The following is a 20,302-nucleotide window of genomic DNA, read 5'->3' as shown; positions in this document are numbered from 1 at the left end:
TTTTTAAATTGAGGTGAAATTGACATAACATAAAATTAACCGTGTAAAAGGGAACAATTCAGTGCCATTTAATATATTCAGTGTTGTGCAACCACTACCTCTATCTAGTTCCAGAATATTTTTATCACCCCAAAGGGATGCCCAGGAGCAATTACTCCCCATTCCTCCCTCCTCTCAACCCCTGGCAACCACTGCTCTGCTTTCTGTCTCTATGGATGTGCCTATTTTGGACACTTCATCTCAATGGAGTCACACACTATGTGACCTTTTGTGACTGGCTTCTTTCACTCGTCATGATATTTTCGAGATTTATCCACATTGTAGCATGTATCACGGCTTCATTCCTTTTTATGGCTGAGTAATATTCCATTGTATGGATACATCACCTTTTGTTTATCCACCTGTCTGTTGATAAACACTTGGGTTGTTTCCACTTTTTGGTTGTTGTGAATACAGCAGCCGTGAACATGTGTGTACATGTGACATTAAAATGGTTAATTTTATCTCATATGAATTTTACCTCAATATTTTTTTAAAAAGTGGTGCTATAAGCTGAGAGGACCAAGAAGCAACAATATCCCCCCCACCATAGCGATGAGCACAGTCAGCACCCAGACCTGGGTTTCTCAATGCTGTTCTCCAACAAAGCGAACTCGGCTCCTTGAGAAATGGCTGGTCCTACGACTAGGGCAGGGAAAACATAAGACAGCCTGGAACATCTTGCAGGGCCAGAAAGTAAGGAAGTGCTCCAAAAAAGAAAAAAACAGGAGTCGTGTCGAAAGAGCAGTGCGTGAAATCAAACGCTGAGGACAGGCTCAAAGAAAAGAGCTCCCCGTGGCCAAAGCAAGAACAACTGCGGCAACAAGATAAATAACAGCATTGGATTATAACCCAAAGAATCGAATAACTGTGCCCGAGTCCATGGTGCTGTAAATAAATGATTGAATAGATAGATAAATGGAGATGGAACAACTCTTCCTTACAGAAGAATTCCAAATAATAAATAATAGTCAATGCAGAAGGAATGAGGAAAATGGAAAATTACTAATAAACAAATACCATAGTAATAACTTCTACAAACCCGATCTACCAATGAATGCTATATTCAGTGGGTGAAATTTCAAGGGGAAACAGGATCTTTGCACAGTTTCAAAGTGTCTCACCCAAAGTATTTATCAATTAGTATCCTTTTAACATATGTCCACAGATTCTTCCAGACTCCTCCTCCCACGAGGTGGAGCTTAATTCCCCTGCTCTGGGCAGAGGCTGGGAAGGTTCTGTCTCTGGATCTGAGTGGTGGATACAGAAGTATGTTCAGTTTGTGGAAATTCTCCCAAATGTCCTCTGATGATCTGTGCACTTCTCCGTTATGTGTTGTATTTCAATAAAAAGTTCATTTTATGAGAAGGCACAAAGAAAAAAAACGGGAAGAAAAGAAAGAGACAGACTGAGCTAGCTGTCTCAGAGATGCACATGTTGGTGTTAAAACTAATGAAAAGCCAAGAAGCGATAATGAGTCAGGTCAGGATGGTGGCCACCTCTGGGGGACTGAGGGATTGTGACCAGAGAAGATATGCGGTGGGGACGTCTGCTCTGAGTGGTGACCACACAGACGTCCTGTTTATGATTCTTTAAATTGCGAGTGTGTTTTTCACCGTCCAGGGTGTGCTGGAACAGCTTGTACAGGCTTGTAGAACCGATTGTCAACTTTTCGGGAATTTGGGGACGTCACATTGGTAACTTGAAATTGGCCAGAAATCCACAGCTGCTACAAATCAGGGCCTTTGTTTCTGGAGAGCCATTGTTCAACATTTCCCAGTACATCACAGCTCCTCTACATCTATGGTAATGATTAAACTTTTTTTTTTTTTTTTGAGGAAGATTAGCCCTGAGCTAACATTAGATGCCGATCTTCCTCTTTTTGCTGAGGAAGACTGGCCCTGGGCTAACATCTGTGCCCATCTTCCTCTACTTTATATGGGACGCCGCCACAGCATGGCTTGACAAGCGGTGCGTCGGTGCGTGCCCGGGATCCAAACTTGCAGAAACTTCGAACCTTGGGCCGCCGAAGTAGAGTGCATGAGCTTACCCACTACACCACAGGGCCAGCCCGGATCGTATTAATTAAACATTTTTGTAACTTTTAACTGTGGACAAATACATATAACACAAATGTTACCATCTTAACTATTTTCAAGTGTACACTTCAGTGGCATTAAGTACATTCATTGTTGTGCAAACATCACCACCAGCCCTCTCCAGAACTCTTTTCATCTTGCAAAACAGAAACTCTACCTACAACATTTTTTTTAATCCTTAAAAATTTTTCCTTGGAGAAAGAGCATGGATTCTGCAGCCAGAGGGCTCTGTCTGAATTCCCCCTCCTACTCCACTTACTAGCCGAACTTGGGCACCTTATGTCGCAGCTCTGTGCCTCAGCATCCTCATCTGTCATATGGGGACCGTCTTAGTCCTCATCTCATAGCCCAGTGGCTCTCAAAAGTCTGATTTCTGGACCCACAGCATCATGGTGGCCTGGAAATTTGTCGCAAATGCAGATTCCCAGACGCTGCAGGTGGGGCCCAGTGATTTTAACAAGCCCTCCAGGAGATTCTGAGGCTTGCTCAAGTTTGAGAACTATTATCACAGGCCATTGGGAGGATTAAATAGATTGTACGGTTATAAAATGCTGAGAGCAGAGCCTGGCCTCACAGCCCACCCTGTGTAAGGTTCACTATTATTGTTATGATAGAGGAGGTCCGGGGCCCAGCCCTATGGGGGGGTCTGGCTGTGCCCTCCCGCCTGGTCTGGTGGGGTCCGGTGCCTGGTCCCTGCTGCATGGAGGCCTGCTGCCTCCCTGTTGAAGATGACAGTGAGCTGGACCACGTCATCCCCTCCTTGGTGAAAGGTTATCGCCTAGTCCAGGAACCGAGAAAGGTCGAGGTGGGGGGGCCGTGCCCGCTTCTCCTCTGCTGGAGGAGATAAAGGAGGTCACTTGGCTCCTCCATGACAGGCGGGGGGAGCTGGGATATATAAACGGGGCCCAGGCGGCAGAGGAGACATGGCCCCCAGGAAGCTGCCTCGCTGTGCGCACCCTTGCCTCCCAGGCGTCCTGGTCCAGCATGGCCACGCACCGGCTGCTGCTGCTGGCCGTGTGGGTGCTGGCTGCCGAGCTGCGGCTGAGGGCCGAGGCCGGGGCGGCACCCTACGGAGTGAAGCTTTGCGGCAGGGAATTCATCCGAGCCGTCATCTTCACCTGCGGAGGCTCCCGGTGGAGACGGTCAGACGCCCTGGCCCACGAAGCTATGGGTGAGGCTGGGGAGGGAGTGTGTGTGTTGGGGGATGCGGGCACAGGACACGGATGAGTCCGAGGAGCCAGGGACAGAGATGAGATGAGGGGCCAGGGCAGTCGAGTCCCTGCCCTAGCACATCCAGCTGGGGAGCCCGGCTCAGGCCTGGAAGCCCTGCCGAGGCTGGGAGCCAGTTAGCCGGGCCGGAGAGCCGGGACGGGGGCGGCAAGCCACCGGCACCGGCTCAAGTGAGAGAACAGGCTGCTGTTTCCCGTGCACCTGCTGGCTGCTCAGCCCTCCCAGAGCCAGGCCGCTGCGTGCGTGCGTGCGTCCAGGGTGCATTCAGAAGCCCTCACCAGTGCTTCCCAGCCCTGGGGGGACAGGAGTGGAGGGTGTGGCGTGAGCAAGGCCGGATTTGGCCTCCCCTCTCTGAGCCTCTTTGTCTGCACATGGGAGGCGTAGTCCCCGAATCTCACAGGATTAAGCGGCAACATTGAGTCAAAACAGGTGAGGACACAGTCTAAGCAGGGCGGGGGGCTGAGTGTGGGCTCAGGCAGGGGGCAGGGGGCCTAGTTTCATGAGGGGCGAAAAAATAGACGTTTGTGATGCTGATAATATAAGTGTGGAGCTGGAAGACACCCCGCCGGGCTCAGCAGCAGCTTCACAACGTGAAAGCTGTGTGTTCTTGTGTAAGTTACTTTACAGAAGCGCGCCTCAACATTCTCTTCTGGAAAATAGGGGCCATGTTAACAGCACCCACCTCGTGGGCTTGTCATTGAGAGGAAGAAAGAGTGGATCTGTGAAAGCCCTTAAAACAGTCTGGCATACATTAAGTGCTCAGTAAATGATCCATGCCATTTTGAGTGGTATCAAGTGCCAGACACTTCTAAGATTTTTTATGGGTATTAATGAACTGATCTACTCTGTATAAAACCCTTTGCAGACAAGGAAACCAAGGCTCAGAGAAGTAACTCACTTGCTCAGGATTCCAACTCAAAGAGGTTGGACTGAGGTGGCTCCCAAACACACGTTCTTAACCATTAGGTCCTCAACAAATAAAGAGGAGGGCAAAATAAATGACAAGAGAGGAAAGGCAAGCTCAGTGAGGTTGAACAATCTGCACGTCAAAGCTGGAACCCAGGCCTGAGCGGAGTCAAAACCTTCACCGTGAGGCGGAGTCACAAGAACAGAGAAGCGGGTGGACCGGCCGGGAGCCAGGACTCTGTGTGGCGGAAGCTAAGCCCCGAGCACTAAGTCTTTTCATCTTTTGCAGGCGATGCCTTCCCAGACGCAGACTCCGACGCAGACAGCGAGCTGGGTGAAGCAGTGGCCTCCAGCGAGTGGCTGGCCCTGACCAAGTCCCCCCAGGCCTTCTACGGGGGGCCACCTGGCAGGCAGGGACCCCTGGGGTTTCTTCGGGGTGGCCGTGATGTCCTGGCCGGCCTCTCCAGCAACTGCTGCAAGTGGGGCTGCAGCAAGAGGGAAATCAGCAGCCTCTGCTAGACCAGGGCCCGGCGGCCGGGCACCAGGTGGACGCCCTCGCCCTGCCGTCTGCCCAACAAGAGCTGGGCAGCTGCCTCTGACTCTCCACATGCTCATCCATCAGCGAGTCCCGGAGGCCGGGCTGTGGGCGCCGACACAGTCCCGGCAAACAACTCTGATCTGGGACCAGCCTATCCTGACCCTGAGCGAGCTGTGCCCCTACCTGGCCAAAAGGGGACCCTTGATCCTGACCCCCTGGCCTCTCCCTGGCCCATATCATGCCTCTGCCTGGCCCACACTGTCCCATGCTGCAACGGTGGCCCTGCTCTACCCAAACTGGCCACACTGAGCCCCTGGCCCAGACTGTGACTCTCTCCTGCCCCAGCTGTGGCCACTGTCCCCTGGCCGGCTCCAATCATGCCCTGGCCCCGTGCCAGCCTTTGCCCACTCTCTTCCCCCTGCCTTCCAGCCCCCCACCCCCAGCCCCGCCTGCTGGGGTTCTAATGCTGTGGCCTCGGGACCCCTGTGTTCCCCTCCCATCCTGGGCTGGGAGGCTGCGTGGGAGGTCGGATCAGAACCTTCTCCAACCCCAGTTAATAAAAGTTTCAAATGACTTTGCAGCGTGTGTGTCGTCGGGGTGGGGCGCAGACTTCAGGGGAGCTCGGCCCCGCCCTCGGCGCCCCCGCCGCCCCAGGCCGCCGCCCCACTCCCCCTCCCCAGCCGGGCGGCGAGCGCCGCGGGGACTTTCCGGCGCGGGGAAGGGGCGGGGACCGAGCGCAAGGTGCGGAGGCGGCCGGGGGGTGGCTCGGCTTCCCGTCGCCGCTCGGGCGCTGCACCCGGAGCGCGCGGCGAGCGGGCGGCCGGCCGGACCGGGGCGCGGGGGGCGCCATGCCGGGGGCCCGGGCCGCCCCCCTCCGGCCGCGGCTCCGGCCGAAGCTGCTGCTGCTGCCCTTGTTGCTGCTGCTGTTCAACCAGACTCCTCCCCAGGGTGAGTTCTGGAGCGAGCTCGTGCCGGCGCGCTGCCGCCGCGCTCTCCGGGGAAGCGCCACCTCCCCGGGCGAGCCGCGCGTCCGCGGAATGAATGGCCGGGGCGGGGACCGGCGGAGGACGGAGCTGGGGGAGGGGCGGCGGGGAGCGGGGAGCCGGAGCCCCGGCGTGGGGTGGGGGGGCTCTCGGGGTGGTAACAGGATGTGGCTGCAGAGGGAGGGGAGGGGTTAGCCCCAAAGCCTGGGCAGGGGTGCCCAGCGCCCCCTTCCTGCCGCTCGCTTCCGTAAGGGACCCCCACCGCCCTCCACAGTGCTCAGCAGTCAGGGGAAGTTCAGGTTCAGGTGCAGGCGGCTGGGGGAATCGGCCCCCTCCCCTGCGACCCTCCCGCCTCCCCCTCCAGGCAGCCCTGGACCGCTGCAGTGCCACGGCGTCGGGCCCTTGGGCGACTTGAACTGCTCGTGGGACCCTCTGGGGGACCTGGGAGCGCCCTCCACGCTGCACCTCCAGAGCCAGAAGTAGTGAGTACAGCGGGATGACTCGGGGAAACTGAGGCTTGAGGGGTGGCCACTCGGGTTCCAGCATTCTCAGGTGGAGAGGACCCAGTAGTCCCGCCCCCCAGCCCTCCCCCATTCTCAAGCCCTTCAATTCCAGGTTCCCTCATTTCCTTGCTGTGTGACCTTGGACCAGGCCCGTTCTCTCTCTGAGCCTGTTTCCTCCTCTAGCAAATGGCGATAATAACGGAACCTGCCTCCCAGCGTCGGTTCTGAGGATTCAATGAGTTAGGCGCTTGGCACAAAGAAGATGCTTATTTTAACTTAATATATTTATTATTTTATTTTATGATTTATTTGATTAATTAGAAGCTGTTTTTACTGCTGTGTGACCTTGGGCAAGTAGCTTAACCTCTCTGAGCATATGAAAAGCTCCTTCGATCTGGTGCTGGGGGTGCAGCCATGAAGGAGGCAGGCAGAAAGCCTGGCCCTCGTGGGCCCCCAGTCTGAGGGGGAGACTGGCTTCCTGCACGATGAATCACTCCTGGAAACTCAAAATCAATTCAAATTGGGCAAGTGAGGAAACAGTCAAAGGGACATTGAGAAGTGGGAACCCGGGTGGGGGCTGGGTTTGTTTTTAATGGTGGTGAAAGACCCATATAAAATTTACTGTCTTTTTTTCTCCACCATTTTTAAGTGTGCAGCTCAGTGGCATGAAATACATTCACGCTGTTGTGCAACTGTCACCACCAGCCGTCTCCAGAGGGGGCCTGGTTTTCATTGGTAGAGGATGGGGAAGTCAGAGAAGGTCCCCTCTTTTTTTGTGACGTGAAATTCCCATAACATAAAATGAACCATTTTAAAGTGAACAATGCAGTGGCATTTACATTCACAGTGTTGTGCAGCCACTATCTAGTTCCAGAATGTTTCCACACCCCAAAAGGAAGTTCCATGCCCATTAGCAGTCACTCCCTCCGCCCCAACTCAGCCCCTGGCAGCCGCCAATCTGCCTTCTGACTCTATGGATTTGCCTGTTCTGGACATTTCATGTCAGTGGGATCACACACAGTGTGGCCTTTTGTGACTGGTTTCTTTCACTGGGCGTGATGTTTTCAAGGTGCATCCACATTGTAGCGTTTGTCAGAGATTCCTTCCTTTTTATGGCTGAATAGTATTCCACTGTGTGGAGGGACCACACTTATTTATCCGTCCATCTGTTGATGACACTGGGTTGCTTCCACCTTTTGGTGATTGTGCCAGCGCTGCTTTGAACATGGACAACTTTCTGAGTCCCTGTTTTCAATTCTGGGTGTCTGCCTAGGAGTGAGGTTGCTGGGTCATATGGCGACTCAGTGTTGAGCCTTTTGAGGAACTGGCAAACTGTTTCCCACAGCAGCTGCAACATTTTAAATTCCCACCGGCAATGTGTGAGGGCTCTGATTTCTCCACAGCTTCACCGACACCTGTGTTTTTGTTGTTTTTTATGAAGGTCTTGTTTTGAACTTTTGATATCCAGTCCTTCGAGACCTCCTCAACTCCTCTCTCTCACCCACATGTGTGCCGTCAGCAAGCCTTGCTGGCTCCCCTCCCACGGTATCCGGAATCTGGCGCTGCCCGTTTCCTCAGCACCCACTGGGTCCAGCCCCCATCGGCGCTGGCCTGGACCGAGCAGTCCCCTCCTCCCTGGGCTCTGCTCCCCACCCTCAACCCCGCAGTCTGTTCTCCGCCACAGCATCCAGAGGGCACCTGTGACATCTGAGTCAGGGCATGTCCCTCCTCTGCTCACAGCCCCCCAGGCCCCTGCCTCACTCAGGGTCAAATCAAAGTCCTCCCTGTGGCCCACCAGGCCATGCACAACCTGCATGTCCCCTCCCTGCCCTCGCTTCCTCCCACTCTCCCCTCACTCACTGCACGCCAGCCACACAGGCCTCCTCCTCGCTGTTCCTCAAACAAGCCAGGCACGGTTTGCCCTCAGGGCCTTTGCACGGGCAACTCCCTCGTCCCAAAGTGCTCTTCTCCAGGCACTGCAGGCTCCTCCCTCACATCCTTCAGGCCTTTATTCAAATGTCTCCTCCCCCGAGACACCTTTCCTGACCTCCCTAAAATAGCATGGTACTCCTCACCCCATCCTCACACCATATCCTCACCCCATGCTCACAGCCAACCCCACACCCCATCCTCACACCCCATCCTCACACCCCATCCTCACACCACATCCTCACAGGCCATCTCACACCCATCCCCACACACCATCCTCACACCTCATCCTCACCCTATCCTCACACACATCCCCACACCCCATCCTCACACCACATCCTCACACCCCATCTCACACACATCCCCACACACCATCCTCACACCCCATCCTCACACCACATCCTCACACCCCATCCTCACACCCCCATCCTCACACCCATCCCCACACCCCATCCTCACACCCATCCCCACACACCATCCTCACACCTCATCCTCACCCCATCCTCACACACATCCCCACACCCCATCCCCATCCCCCATCCTCACACCCCCATCCTCACACCCATCCCCACACACCATCCTCACATCCCATCCTCACACCACATCCTCACACCCCATCCTCACACCGCATCCTCACACCCATCCCTACACACCATTCTCACACTTATCCTCACACCCAACCCCACACCCCATCCTCACACTGCATCCTCACACCCATCCTCACACCTCATCCTCACCCCATCCTCACACACATCCCCACACCACATCCTCACACCACAACTTCACACCCCATCCTCACACCCCATCCTCACACCCATCCCCACACACCATCCTCACATCCCATCCTCACACCACATCCTCACACCCCATCCTCACACCGCATCCTCACACCCATCCCCACACACCATTCTCACACCCCATCCTCACCCCATCCTCACACCCAACCCCACACCCCATCCTCACTCTGCATCCTCACACCCCATCTCACACCACATCCTCACACCCATCCTCACATCCCATCCTCACACCCCATCCTCACACCGCATCCTCACACCCATCCCCACACACCATCCTCACACCCCATCCTCACACCCGTCCTCACACACCATCCTCACACCCCATCCTCACACCCATCCTCACACCCATGCTCGCACCCATCCCCACACACCATCCTCACACCTCATTCTCACCCCATCCTCAGACCCCATCCTCACACCCATCCCCACACCCCATCCTCACCCCATCCTCACACCCCATCCCCACACATCCCCACACACCATCCTCACACACCATCCTCACACCACATCATCACCGCATCCTCTCCCCTTCCTCACTCCCCATCATCACCCCATCCTCACCCCATCCTCACTCCCCATCCTCACACCCCATCCTCACCCCATCCTCACACCCCATCTGCACACTGCCTCCTCTTCCCCTGCTTGATTGTTCCCTACGTCACTTATACCACCATCAGTGATATAGTTCTGTGTTTCTCACCAGCCTCCTCCACTGGAACACCAGCTCCAGAGTGGTCCTTGCCTGCTTTGATCATAGTCCTATTCCCAGCTTCCAATACAGGGAGTGGCATGATATATATTTGCTGACTGAATAGTTGCATTGATGCAAATGTGCATATATGTAGTAGATGCTCGATAAATACAATAACCAACGCTCACATAACATGTAGTGTGCACCCGACACTGTTTTAAACGCATTCCATTCATTATCTCATCGATTCCCCTCCCTTCTTCAGCCCTTTCAGCAGGTTCTTTTATCGCCTTCATTTTGTAGATGAGGAAACAGAGGCACAGAGAAGTTAAGTCACTTGCTGAAGGTCACACAGCTCTGAACCAGCAGAGCTGGGATTTGAACTCAGGCAGAGCAGTTGTCCCCATTACAGCTCTGGGCCCAGCCCGTATACCTCCCCCATCCCCACATCTCTTTACAGCCATTCCAAAAGAAACTGGACGGTGGCACTGTCAGCAGGGCAGAGCTGGGTGACCATTCCACGGGAACAGCTCACCTCGTCTGATGAACTCCTTGTCTGGGGGACTGAGGGGGGCCGGCCTCTCTGGCCCCCAGTCTTTGTGAACCTGGAAACTCAAAGTAAGAGGCGGGGTGGGGGATGTGCTGCTTGTGGGGTGGGTGGTCCTGGAGACCCTGGCTCACTGCACCCCGGGCTCCCCCTCCCCAGTGAAACCAGACGCCCCCCGGCTCTGCCCTGATGTGGACTTTTCAGACGATGACCCCCTGGAGGCCACTGTCCAGTGGACCCCACCTGCGTGGCCGCCCCATAAGGTTCTGGTATGCCAGTTCCACTACCGAAGATGCCAGGAGATGGCCTGGACCCTGGTGAGTGTCAGGGGCCCTTTCCTCCCCCCCCCATTCCAGGCAGGAATCATCCCCTAAACCAGAGACCCCCACCCCCAGCGCTCACTCCTCACTGGCCCCAGGAGTCTGTCCCCATCTCACACAAAAGTCCATTAAACCAGTAAGGGTCCTCAGATAGCTTATGTTAACCTTAAAATCGTAATAGCAGCAGCCACTTAGAGGGCATCTACTCTGTGCCAGACATTGTTCTAGGTTTTTTACAAACATGGGTTTTTTGAATCCCTACAAGAATTCTTTGAGGGAGGTGCATTTTATACCTACCCATATTACAGATGAGCATCAGGGCCTGGTTTTCAGGAAACACTCAAAAATAATTAATAAAAGCAGCTGACATTTCTGAGCACCTGCCGGGCATCAGGTCCCAAGCTGAGAAATCTGCGTGGATTGTCTTCATGAGTGCCTCCAACCTCCCTGTATAGTAGATGCCTTTAAGATCTCTATTTTACAGTTGGGGAAGCTGAACCTCAGAGAAGTTAAGCAACTTTCCCCAGCTCACACAGCAAGAAAGTGGAAGGCGACTGCAGAACACTGGAACCCCAGAAGGAGTTGGGGGACCTGCCTGTGCATTTTAGGAGCACAACCCAGAAGTTTCATACATCATTTCCTCTCATATCTCATTGGCCAGAACATAGTCACGTGGTCTCACCTGACTGCAAGGGAGGCTGGGAAATGTAGTCTTTATTCTTGACAGCCATGTTCCCAACTGATACTCAGGGGTTCTATTTCCAAAGGAAGGAGAGAATGGGTATTGGGGATAATCAACTGTCTCAGCCACAGCTTTTGATGCAAAACACCGTGATATAGAGCAGAGCTGTTGTCATGGTGTGTATTCACGCAATTCAGGGCAACGCTGAGATGCAGACTTTGGAATCTGGCGGCCCGGTGATGAATCTCAGCTCCAGCTCTGTGACCTTGGGCAAGTCACTTCCCCTCTCTGGGCCTCATCTGTGAAATGGGGATAAGAACAGAATTTACCTCTTACTGCCATACCTGGCACATGGGGTGACCAACTTGTCTCTTTTTGCCTGGGATTGTCCCAATTTTAAAACCAGAAGCCCCATGTTCTGGGAACCCCCTCGGTCCTTGGCAAGGCCGGACAGTTGGTCACCCGGCTGACATATAAGGTCAAGTATACTCAACTCAGCCTTGGTCTCATGGCTCTCCTGTCTCTCCCTCAGCTGGAAGCAGAACTGAAGTCCATACCCCTGACCCCTGTTGAGATCCAGGACCTGGCGCTAGCCACTGGCTACGAGGTGTCTGGCCGCTGCCGAATGGAGACAGAAGAGGACCTGTGGGGCGAGTGGAGCCCCATTCTGTCCTTCCAGACTCTGCCCTCTGGTGAGGAGCTCCGGGCTTGCCCCATCCCCTCATCCCCCCCTCCTGGAAGTCTGTCCAATCACGCCTTTCTCATTTGTCCCTTCTTGCGACATCCTTGCCGACTCCAAAAGATGTGTGGATATCGGGAAACCCCTGTGGGACACCAGGCGGACAAGAACTTCTGCTTCTGTGGAAGGTGCGTTGTGGGGACAGTGGTATTTCTCTGTGCGAGTTAGGAAACGCCACATGACAATAATGCAAACAAGACAGAGGTTACTGTGCTGCCCTCTTGAGGTGGCTTCAAGGCTTCAAGGCGGGGATGCTCAGAGGGGTCCTCGCACAACGCCGGGCGCCGAGCAAGCCTCCACAATGTCAGCTACTTCTGGGAGGTCTGAGCTGGGGCGTGAAGATGGGTGCAGGTGTTCCAGGTGGGAGGGACAGCAGGTGCAAAGGTTTGGAAACAAGACTGGGCTCAGCTCCACAAAAGAGAGCACAGTGTGCTAAGGACTCGGGTGCTACTACTGAAGGGCTGTTACGAGGTGACAGACCAGGTGCAACAGTCCTCACTGATCCCAATCTGCTGAGAATCTGCTACACCAGGCGTGGCCAGGCCCTGGCTCATGTAAATAGACAGGCAGTGAAACAACAGGGCGCACACCTTCTTGGGCTGTGCAATCTAATATCATTAATTTTAATCACATATAACACTTGTAGAGCTCTTACTATGTGCCAGGTCCTACACACTTATTTATATTGACTGAATTTACAGGTGAGAAATATGAGATGCAGAAAGGTTGCCCCAAACCACACAAGTGGTGAGTGGCACAGCCAAGATTCACTGGCTTTCAAACAGCAATTCACAGCCTCAGTGCGTCCATTTCATAACACATACTTTGTAGTGCCCCTTTACTATACTGAAATGAAATACACAGATAAAATAACGCACGTATACACATGTTTTAAAATGTGTGCAGGTGTTCCCATATTCCAAAAATACAATGTTCTACTTGTAACATTCAGTAGAAAATAAAAGGGAAATAAGGTTACTACATAATGGCAAAAGATTCAGTTCACCAATGTGATATAAGAGTACTAAATCTGTAGGTACCTAATAACATGGCTTCAAAATACATAAAACAAAAATTGACAGAACTACAAAGAGAAATACGTGAATCCCCAACCATTGTGGGAAATTTTAACACACCACTGTCAGTGATTTCATAACAAGCAGATGGAAAACAAGTCAAGATCTAGAAGATCTGAACATGTGGTGAAAAACATCCTAATGGACTCACGTAGGAAACATCAGAACATGCGTTCTTTCCATACACATAAGACGTTTACCAAAATCAACCACAGTCCAGGCCACAGAGCCAGCTTCCAGGGACCCCACAGGGCGGAGGCGATGCAGGGCACGTCGAGAAATCCTCTGATCAGAACACAGATTGTGCTGGGAGTCGATAATCACAACTGCTTAGAAAGTCCCCATATGTTCAGGATATTTTAAAACTCAGTGAATGTTAAAACCAGGCCCCCGAAAGATTTTGTATTTACACGTCAAAAGGAGTTTGGTTCTAGGATCAGTTACAATTATTAGACAGGTTTTTCATCTGCAAAACTTTCCAGTGGGGATGTCATTCAAAAATGAGGGGGACATGGGAGAGTTTTTTTGTTTTTGAAGAGTGTGGTGTCCCTGGCTCTTGCCCATTAGACACCGATCACTGAGGCAACCAAAAATTCTCACGGGTTCCCCCAAAGCCCCTTGGGGGTACCATCCTCTGCTACACATAACCACTCTGGACAACAGTGGGAATTTTGAAATCCCTGAGAACGGCGTAGGATACAGACCAGGCTGAGGCGAGTGAGGCAGAGCCGGACAAGTGCGGGGTCAGGTCCAGTCTTTGCTTAAAGTCTGGACATTCTGTTTGTTGTGGATTTTTTTTTGTATTAATTTTGTTTGATTAAAGTATGTTTTAGGGGCCGGCTGGTGGCGCAGCAGTTAAGTGCGCACGCGGCGCTGTGGCGGCCTGGGGTTCGCAGGTTCGGATCCCAGGCGTGCACTGTCGCACCGCTTGTCAGGCTATGCTGAGGCGGCATCCCATATAAAGTGGAGGAAGATGGGCACAGATGTTAGCCCAGGGCCAGTCTTCCTCAGTGAAAAAGAGGAGGATTGGCGTTGGATGTTAGCTCAAGGCTAGTCCTCCTCACACACACACAAAAAAAGTATATTTTATCTTGATTATTGGGTTTTTGGCATCCTCTCCCTGAAATTCACACCCTCGGTGAGTGCCTCGCTCGCCTCCCCCAGCCCCGGCCCTGGAACTACTCCCGTCCCACCTCTGCTGCTGAGCCCCCTTGCGAGTCCGCTTCCTCGTCTGGAAAGGTGGAGCCTGTGGGCGACCTCGTGGAGACACACGGCACACGCCTGGTAAGTGGGGGATCCTAACACCTCCCTCGTCTCGTCCCTCAGGCCCCGGGGCACTGCGTGCAAGCCAGCTACAGAGTCTGGTTCCAGGTGGAAGGTCAGGAGCGGATCCAGGAGGGGACCCCCTGCTGCAGCTCCTCCCTCCCCCCCCAGGCCGAGTGGGCCGCGGTGTCCGTCAGCGTCAACGCCGCGAGCGGGGAGCCGCTCACCAACCTCTCTTTGGCCTGCTTGGGTAAGAGGCCGTGACCTCCTCCGCGCAGCGCCCTGGAGGGGCAGGAGGGGACTTCCCGAGGGGCCGCTGAGACTTCTCCCCGCCCTCCAGGTCCAGGCTCTGCCCCCCGTGGCGTGGTGGTCAGCAGCATTGCTGGGAGCACAGGGCTGCTGGTGACTTGGCGACAGGGGCCCGGGGAGCTGCGGGAGCATGTGGTGGACTGGGCTCGAGACGGGGACCCCCTGCGGAACCTCAGCTGGGTCCGGCTTCCCCCCGGGAACTTCAGCGCTCTCCTGCCAGGTGAGGCTGGGGACACCTGGGTTCCCATCCCAGCTGCTGGACAGCAGACTGATGGGTGGACTTGCAGGAGAGAGTGTTATGCTTAAAGTATTAATTCATGTGGGAAGTATTCACTGACCACCCACAGTGTGCCAGGCCCTGTTCTAGACACTGGTACACAGAAATGGCAGCTCACATCTGTTGCATTTACCATAGGCATTCAGTCATTCAAAATTCCTGATAAAGTAGGTTTCTGTTATTACCATGCTTGATGTACAGATGAAGAAAAAGGCCCAGGGAGGTTAAGCAACTTGCCCGAGGCCACACAGCAAGTAGGAGGTAGAACCAGGATTTGAACCACATAGTCAGGCTCCTGAAGCCAAACCCACAGCCATCACAGCACTGTCACTCTCCCTGTCAGCAACATCCCCGTCCTTGTGGAGCTGACATTCTTGTGGGGTGGGCAGCCAATGAAGTGAGCAAAAAACCCAAGTACATCCCCAGTGTAATCGGGAAAATAAAGCAGAGTAAGGGGGAGGAGGGAGAATTGCGATTTTAGAAAGAAAGGTTAGGAAAGGCGTCTCTGGGAAAGTGGCAGTTGAACCAAGGCCTGAGGGAGGGGAGAGAGGGAGCCATGAGGATGTCTGGGGGAAAAGCAAGAGAGAACAGACAGTGCAAAGGCCCAGAGGCAGGAATGTGCCTGATGTTACAGGGACAGCGAGGAGGCCCATGTGGCTGGAGCAGAATGAGTGAGGGGGAGAGTGGGAGGAGGTGGGGACAAGCAGATCGTGCAGGGCCTTGTGGGCCACAGGGAGGGCTTGGCTGTGCTCTGAGTGAGGTGGGAGCCGTGGAGGGCTGAGCAGAGGAGGAATGCGCCCTGAAGCTAGTGCTCACGGGTGCCCCCTGGCTGCCTTGGGGGGGGGGACAGCCGGGTGGGGAGGGCTGCGGCTGGGAGGCCTCAGAGAAGGGATGTGGGTGATGGGGGCTGGACCAGGTGGGGACGGAGGAGGGGGGAGAAGCAGGCAGGTTCCGGCTGGGGACTCTGAGAGCAGAATTTGGGGACCCGTTTGGAGATGAGCTCCTCGTCCCAGTGGAGGCCCCCGTGGGAGTCAGACGCCCGCCTGGGGTTTGACACCGGGGAGCCGTCCTGGGTGAAGGGCTTGGGAGAGATGAGGAGGTGTCGAGTGGGAAGTTGAGGACCGAGTCCCCAGGCCCGTCAGTATGCACAAAAGGAGGAGGAGCCCCGATTCTGGAAAATGCCGGTTTGGGGAGGGCGGTGGGCAGGGCTTCAGGAGCCTCCCGCACGCGGCGGGCGGTGTCAGGGCCGCGCGCTCAGGGACCGCCCAGCGCCTGGCGGCCGCGTCTGCTGCCCGAGGTTTGCGCGGTCCCTGAGCGCGTGGCCTGGCTGGACAGCAGGCTGCAGGGGCCCTCGGAGGCAGCCCCCCCGGGCGGGTGGGGTCGGGGGTCCGCACAGCTCCCGCCCCGCCTGCTCCAGCGGCCTCGCGGGCGGCCCCCGCCCGTCTCGCTTCCCGCGGCCGCGTTCGCGTTTTCCGCGGTTACCGCGAAAAAGGACTTGCACTCACGCCTCCGTCTCAGCGTGCCCTCCTGGAGACCCAGAGGACGACTCCCACCCAGTAGGAAGTGAGGGGGCAGGGGACCCGCTCTCACCGCTCTTTGCCCCTCCCCCGCCCAGGGAACTTCGAAGCGGGGGTCCCCTACCGAGTCACGGTGACGGCGGTGTCGCCTGGCGGCGTGGCCCCTGCGCCCTCGCTCTGGATGTTCAGAGAGGAACTGGGTAAGCGGCGGGGCTGGACGGTGGAGGGTCCCGGCACCCCGGCAGACCTTCACGCCCTGGCTTTCTCCCCAGCACCCACGGCGGGGCCCGCGCTGTGGCGACTCCAGGATGCCCCCCCGGGGACCCCCGCCGTGGCGTGGGGAGAGGTCCCCAGGCGCCAGCTCCGGGGCCATCTTACCCACTACACCCTGTGCTCGCAGAGTGAGACCGGGCCTTCTGTCTGCGCGAATGGTGAGCCCCCGCCTCCTGCGCGGCTCCCGGCCCCACGAGTCCCACCCTCGTCCCCAGATGGGCCCTGAGGCGCCCTCTCAGCCCCTGGGAGAGATGACGTCATCAGTTCCCTAGGGAACCGCGACGCTCGTGGGCATCTGTGCAATGCACGTCTGCCGTTTGGCCATTAAAAAGAAACACTCGGTCTAACATTATTGACATGGAAAGATGCCTGTCACATCTTATTAAGTGAAAAAGACAAAAAGATTACAAAACTCCGTGGGATGGTTCCATTTTTGTAAAATAAACTCAGCATTGAGCAGAGCAGAGGCACAAATATGAAAAGAAATTCCCACAGTGCCAACAGGATTGCAGGACTACGTGTGATTTTTATTTCTTTTTCACACCTTTGGGTATAGGTTAAATCTTTACTCTGAACACACATTCCTTTTCTTTTTTTAGGAAGATTGGCCCTGAGCTAACATCTGTTGCCAATCTTCCTCTTTTTCTTTTTTTTGCTCCCCAAAGCCCCAGTACATAGTTGTGTATCCTAGTTGTAGAGTTGTAGCTCTTCTGTGTGGGACGCTGCCTCAGCACCGCTTGATGAGCCGTGAGTAGGTCCATGCCCGGGATCCGAACTGGCGAACCCCAGGCCACCAAAGCTGAATGCGCAAACTTAACCCCCTACATCACCAGGCTGGCCCCCTATTTTTTAACCTAGTTATTTTACCATGATTGCACCTTACAAAAGTATATATAGATCATTAGGCTAAAAATTATGTGTATATATTATATTATTAAATATATACACACATGTATTTATTATTATTATTATTAAAAGAGGACTAGGGGCTGGCCTGGTGGCATAGTGGTTAAATTCTCGTGCTCCGCTTGGGTGGCCCAGGGTTTGCAGGTTGGGAACCCAGGGACGGACCTACACACCACTTATCAACCCTGGCTGAGGCTGCGTCCCATATAAAGTGGAGGAAGATGGGCGTGGATGTTAGCCCAGGGCCAATCTTCCTCAGCAAAAAGAGGATTGGAAACAGATGTTAGCTCAGGGCTAAACTTCCTCAAAAAAAAAAAAAAAGACCATATTATAGGCTATGTTTGGCCCCTGGATCTTATGACTGGTGTCGCTTGGACCTCTTTCTACAGCAGGACGTCTGGACCCATGTTCATCCCATAATCCTGTAACAAACCAAAAGCTACTTCCTCTTTTGTCTTAAAAACCAAAAAAGAGCAATCTGTAAAAACAGAAACAGAAGTCATTCTGAGAGGTCCAGGTGTCTCCCCGCCTCTGGGGAGAGTCTGCCTTCGCTGGGTTCTGTGCAGGGGTACCATGCTCCTTGGTTCTTTGCTTCATTCCAATATAGACCGCTTTTGAGTGCTCTCTCTGTGCCAGGCACTGGTCCAGGGCTGGGGGTGCCCTTGTGGAGCTGACTTTCTAATGGGGGACGTGCAGGCATAGACAAAGTAAATAATATCTAAGCAATGTGGCAGATGGTGGTAGGTGCTGGGCAGAGAATGAAGCAGGGAAGATGAGTGCTGAAGGAGGTTTTAATTTTTTAATTTTAAATGTGGTGGGGTCCGGGAAGGCCTCACTGAGGAGGTGAAATTTGAGCAAAGACCTGCAGGAGGGAGCCGTGTGGATATCTGGGGGAGAGCAATGCAGACAGAGAGAAAGCTCATGCAAAGGCCCTGCGGTAGGACTTGACTGCCTCCCAACCTCTCTGGGTGTGTCCTTTAGTGAGTGGCACCACCCGGAACAGCACCCTGCCCGACCTTCCCTGGGGTCCCTGTGAGCTGTGGGTGACAGCGTCCACCATTGCAGGACAGGGCCCACCAGGTCCCAGCCTCCGACTTCACCTTCCAGGTAGGGGGGCGGGGGTGGGACTGCATAGGAGGGGTCTGCTCAGTTTGAAGGGGATATGGAATGATTGGTTGGCCTTCGTGAATGAGCAACCTTTTGACTCGGGGGGTGGTCACTGGTGACACCTCGGGGGCATTCCGACTCAGCCAACGTGTCTCTCTGACCCTTTCGCCCATCCCTGCCCGTGACCTGTCATGGGTTATGCTCTATTCACAAGCCCCACTCCCACCCCCGGATTTCCCTCCCCCTTAGCCCCTACCCATTCATCAGCCCCGCCCATTTATTCACCCCACTCTGAGCCTTACCTGACCCCTCCCCCCTGGTGTCCACCTGTTCTTCTGCCCCTCCCCCCAAGATAACACCCTGAGGTGGAAAGTCCTGCCAGGCGTCCTGCTCCTGTGGGGCCTGCTCCTGACCTGCTGTGGCATGCGCCTCGCCACCTCTGGAAGGTGAGGGTGTCCGGCCTGTGGGTCTCTGCCCCGGTGGGGAGGTGGCTGGCCCTGGCTGAGCTCCTGGTGGCGGGGGGGGGCGTGGGGGGCGGGGGGGGGACGCCTCAGGGATCTGTGACGTCCTTGCCCCTGCATCCTGGGCAGGGGTGTCCGGCTGCCGGGACTCCCCACCCTGACTCTTCCCTGCCCACCCGCCAGGTGCCTGCACCTGCGGCACAAGGTGCTGCCCCGCTGGGTCTGGGAGAAGGTGCCCGACCCTGCCAACAGCAGCTCCGGCCAGCCCCACGTGGAGGTGAGCCCCAGGCTGGCTCGTCGGGGCCCTGGGCGTGGGGTGCTGGGACAGAGCACTGGTGGGAGGGGGCAGGGGCAGAGGCTCAGCCTTCTCTCTCCCCAGGACGTGCCCCAGGCCCAGCCCCCGGGGGACTCGCCCATCCTGGAAGTGGAGGAGGTGGAGCCGCTCCCGGTTATGGAGCCCCCGCAGGCCTCCACCCCACTGGACTCTGGGTATGAGAAACACTTCCTGCCCACACCCGAGGACCTGGGCCTCATGGGCCCCCCACCCAGGGCCCCAGGTTCTGGCTTGAACTCACCCCAGGCCGAGAGAGGGGTGCTCATTTGACAGATGAAGACACTGAGGCTCAGAGAGGCTGAGTCACTTGCCTGAGGACACCCAGCCAGGAAGGGCTGAGATTGAAGGACGCCTACAGAGAAGGGCCTGGCCCTCCAGGGAATATATGGATGGATAAGGGAGCAAAGGGAAATACATGAAATCCAGAAGGGCAGCTGCCTCCCCACGTCTGTCCTGCTGCTGTGACAGGACTGCAGCCGGGCGCGCTCCCGCCCTCCCTTGCAGCTCGGTGCGGCCACGGACCGAGGTCTCACCAGTGGAAGGAGCGGGAGCAGAAGGGACGTGTGCCCACATGGGGCCGGGGCCGCCGCCGCCTTCTCTTCCCTTTCCCTCGAGTGGGACCATCGACGTGCCCGCCATCCAGCTGCGGCCACACCCAGGGAGGGTGGGGGCGAGAAGGGTAAAGGATCCCCTGTCCCCGTGTGGCTTCATGGATCCCAGCCGCCCGGAGAAATAAACCTGTGTTCACAGCTCCTGTAGCTGGAGGGCTGTCTGTT

At 55.3% G+C, this 20,302-nt stretch overlaps 2 protein-coding genes across 6 annotated transcripts; both read left to right on the top strand.

Moving 5' to 3' along the window:
• Positions 1–3,122: 3,122 nt before the first annotated feature.
• RLN3 (relaxin 3) lies at positions 3,123–5,380 on the top strand. 2 transcript variants are annotated; one of them, XM_004442567.3, is made up of 2 exons: positions 3,123–3,309; positions 4,564–5,380. In XM_004442567.3, the coding sequence occupies exons 1-2, from the start codon at positions 3,123–3,125 to the stop codon at positions 4,791–4,793; spliced, it is 417 nt and encodes a 138-aa protein (XP_004442624.1). In that variant the 3' UTR covers positions 4,794–5,380. The 2 variants fall into 2 exon arrangements, 1 of the variants encoding a protein (XP_004442624.1); XR_015550177.1 differs by lacking the exon at positions 3,123–3,309 and adding an exon at positions 3,679–3,797 and having other exon boundaries at positions 4,564–4,621.
• A 227-nt stretch (positions 5,381–5,607) lies between these two features.
• IL27RA (interleukin 27 receptor subunit alpha) lies at positions 5,608–20,284 on the top strand. Of its 4 annotated transcripts, XM_014796853.2 has the most exons (14): positions 5,608–5,760; positions 6,160–6,277; positions 10,176–10,333; positions 10,422–10,579; positions 11,797–11,956; positions 12,067–12,131; positions 14,406–14,592; positions 14,683–14,871; positions 16,544–16,645; positions 16,718–16,876; positions 18,606–18,731; positions 19,084–19,177; positions 19,376–19,469; positions 19,572–20,284. In XM_014796853.2, the coding sequence occupies exons 1-14, from the start codon at positions 5,661–5,663 to the stop codon at positions 19,794–19,796; spliced, it is 1,935 nt and encodes a 644-aa protein (XP_014652339.2). In that variant the 5' UTR covers positions 5,608–5,660; the 3' UTR covers positions 19,797–20,284. The 4 variants fall into 4 exon arrangements, with proteins under 4 accessions (XP_014652339.2, XP_087281469.1, XP_087281468.1 ...); XM_087425343.1 differs by lacking the exon at positions 16,718–16,876; XM_087425342.1 differs by lacking the exon at positions 18,606–18,731.
• Positions 20,285–20,302: the final 18 nt, after the last annotated feature.

The sequence above is a fragment of the Ceratotherium simum genome, chromosome 39 (genome assembly GCF_057802395.1).
Source record: "Ceratotherium simum simum isolate JZ-2026a chromosome 39, ASM5780239v1, whole genome shotgun sequence".
Taxonomy (NCBI): Eukaryota; Metazoa; Chordata; class Mammalia; order Perissodactyla; family Rhinocerotidae; genus Ceratotherium; species Ceratotherium simum.
The sequence above is the reverse complement of the archived record's forward strand: the minus strand, read 5'-3'. Positions and strand labels throughout refer to the sequence as shown.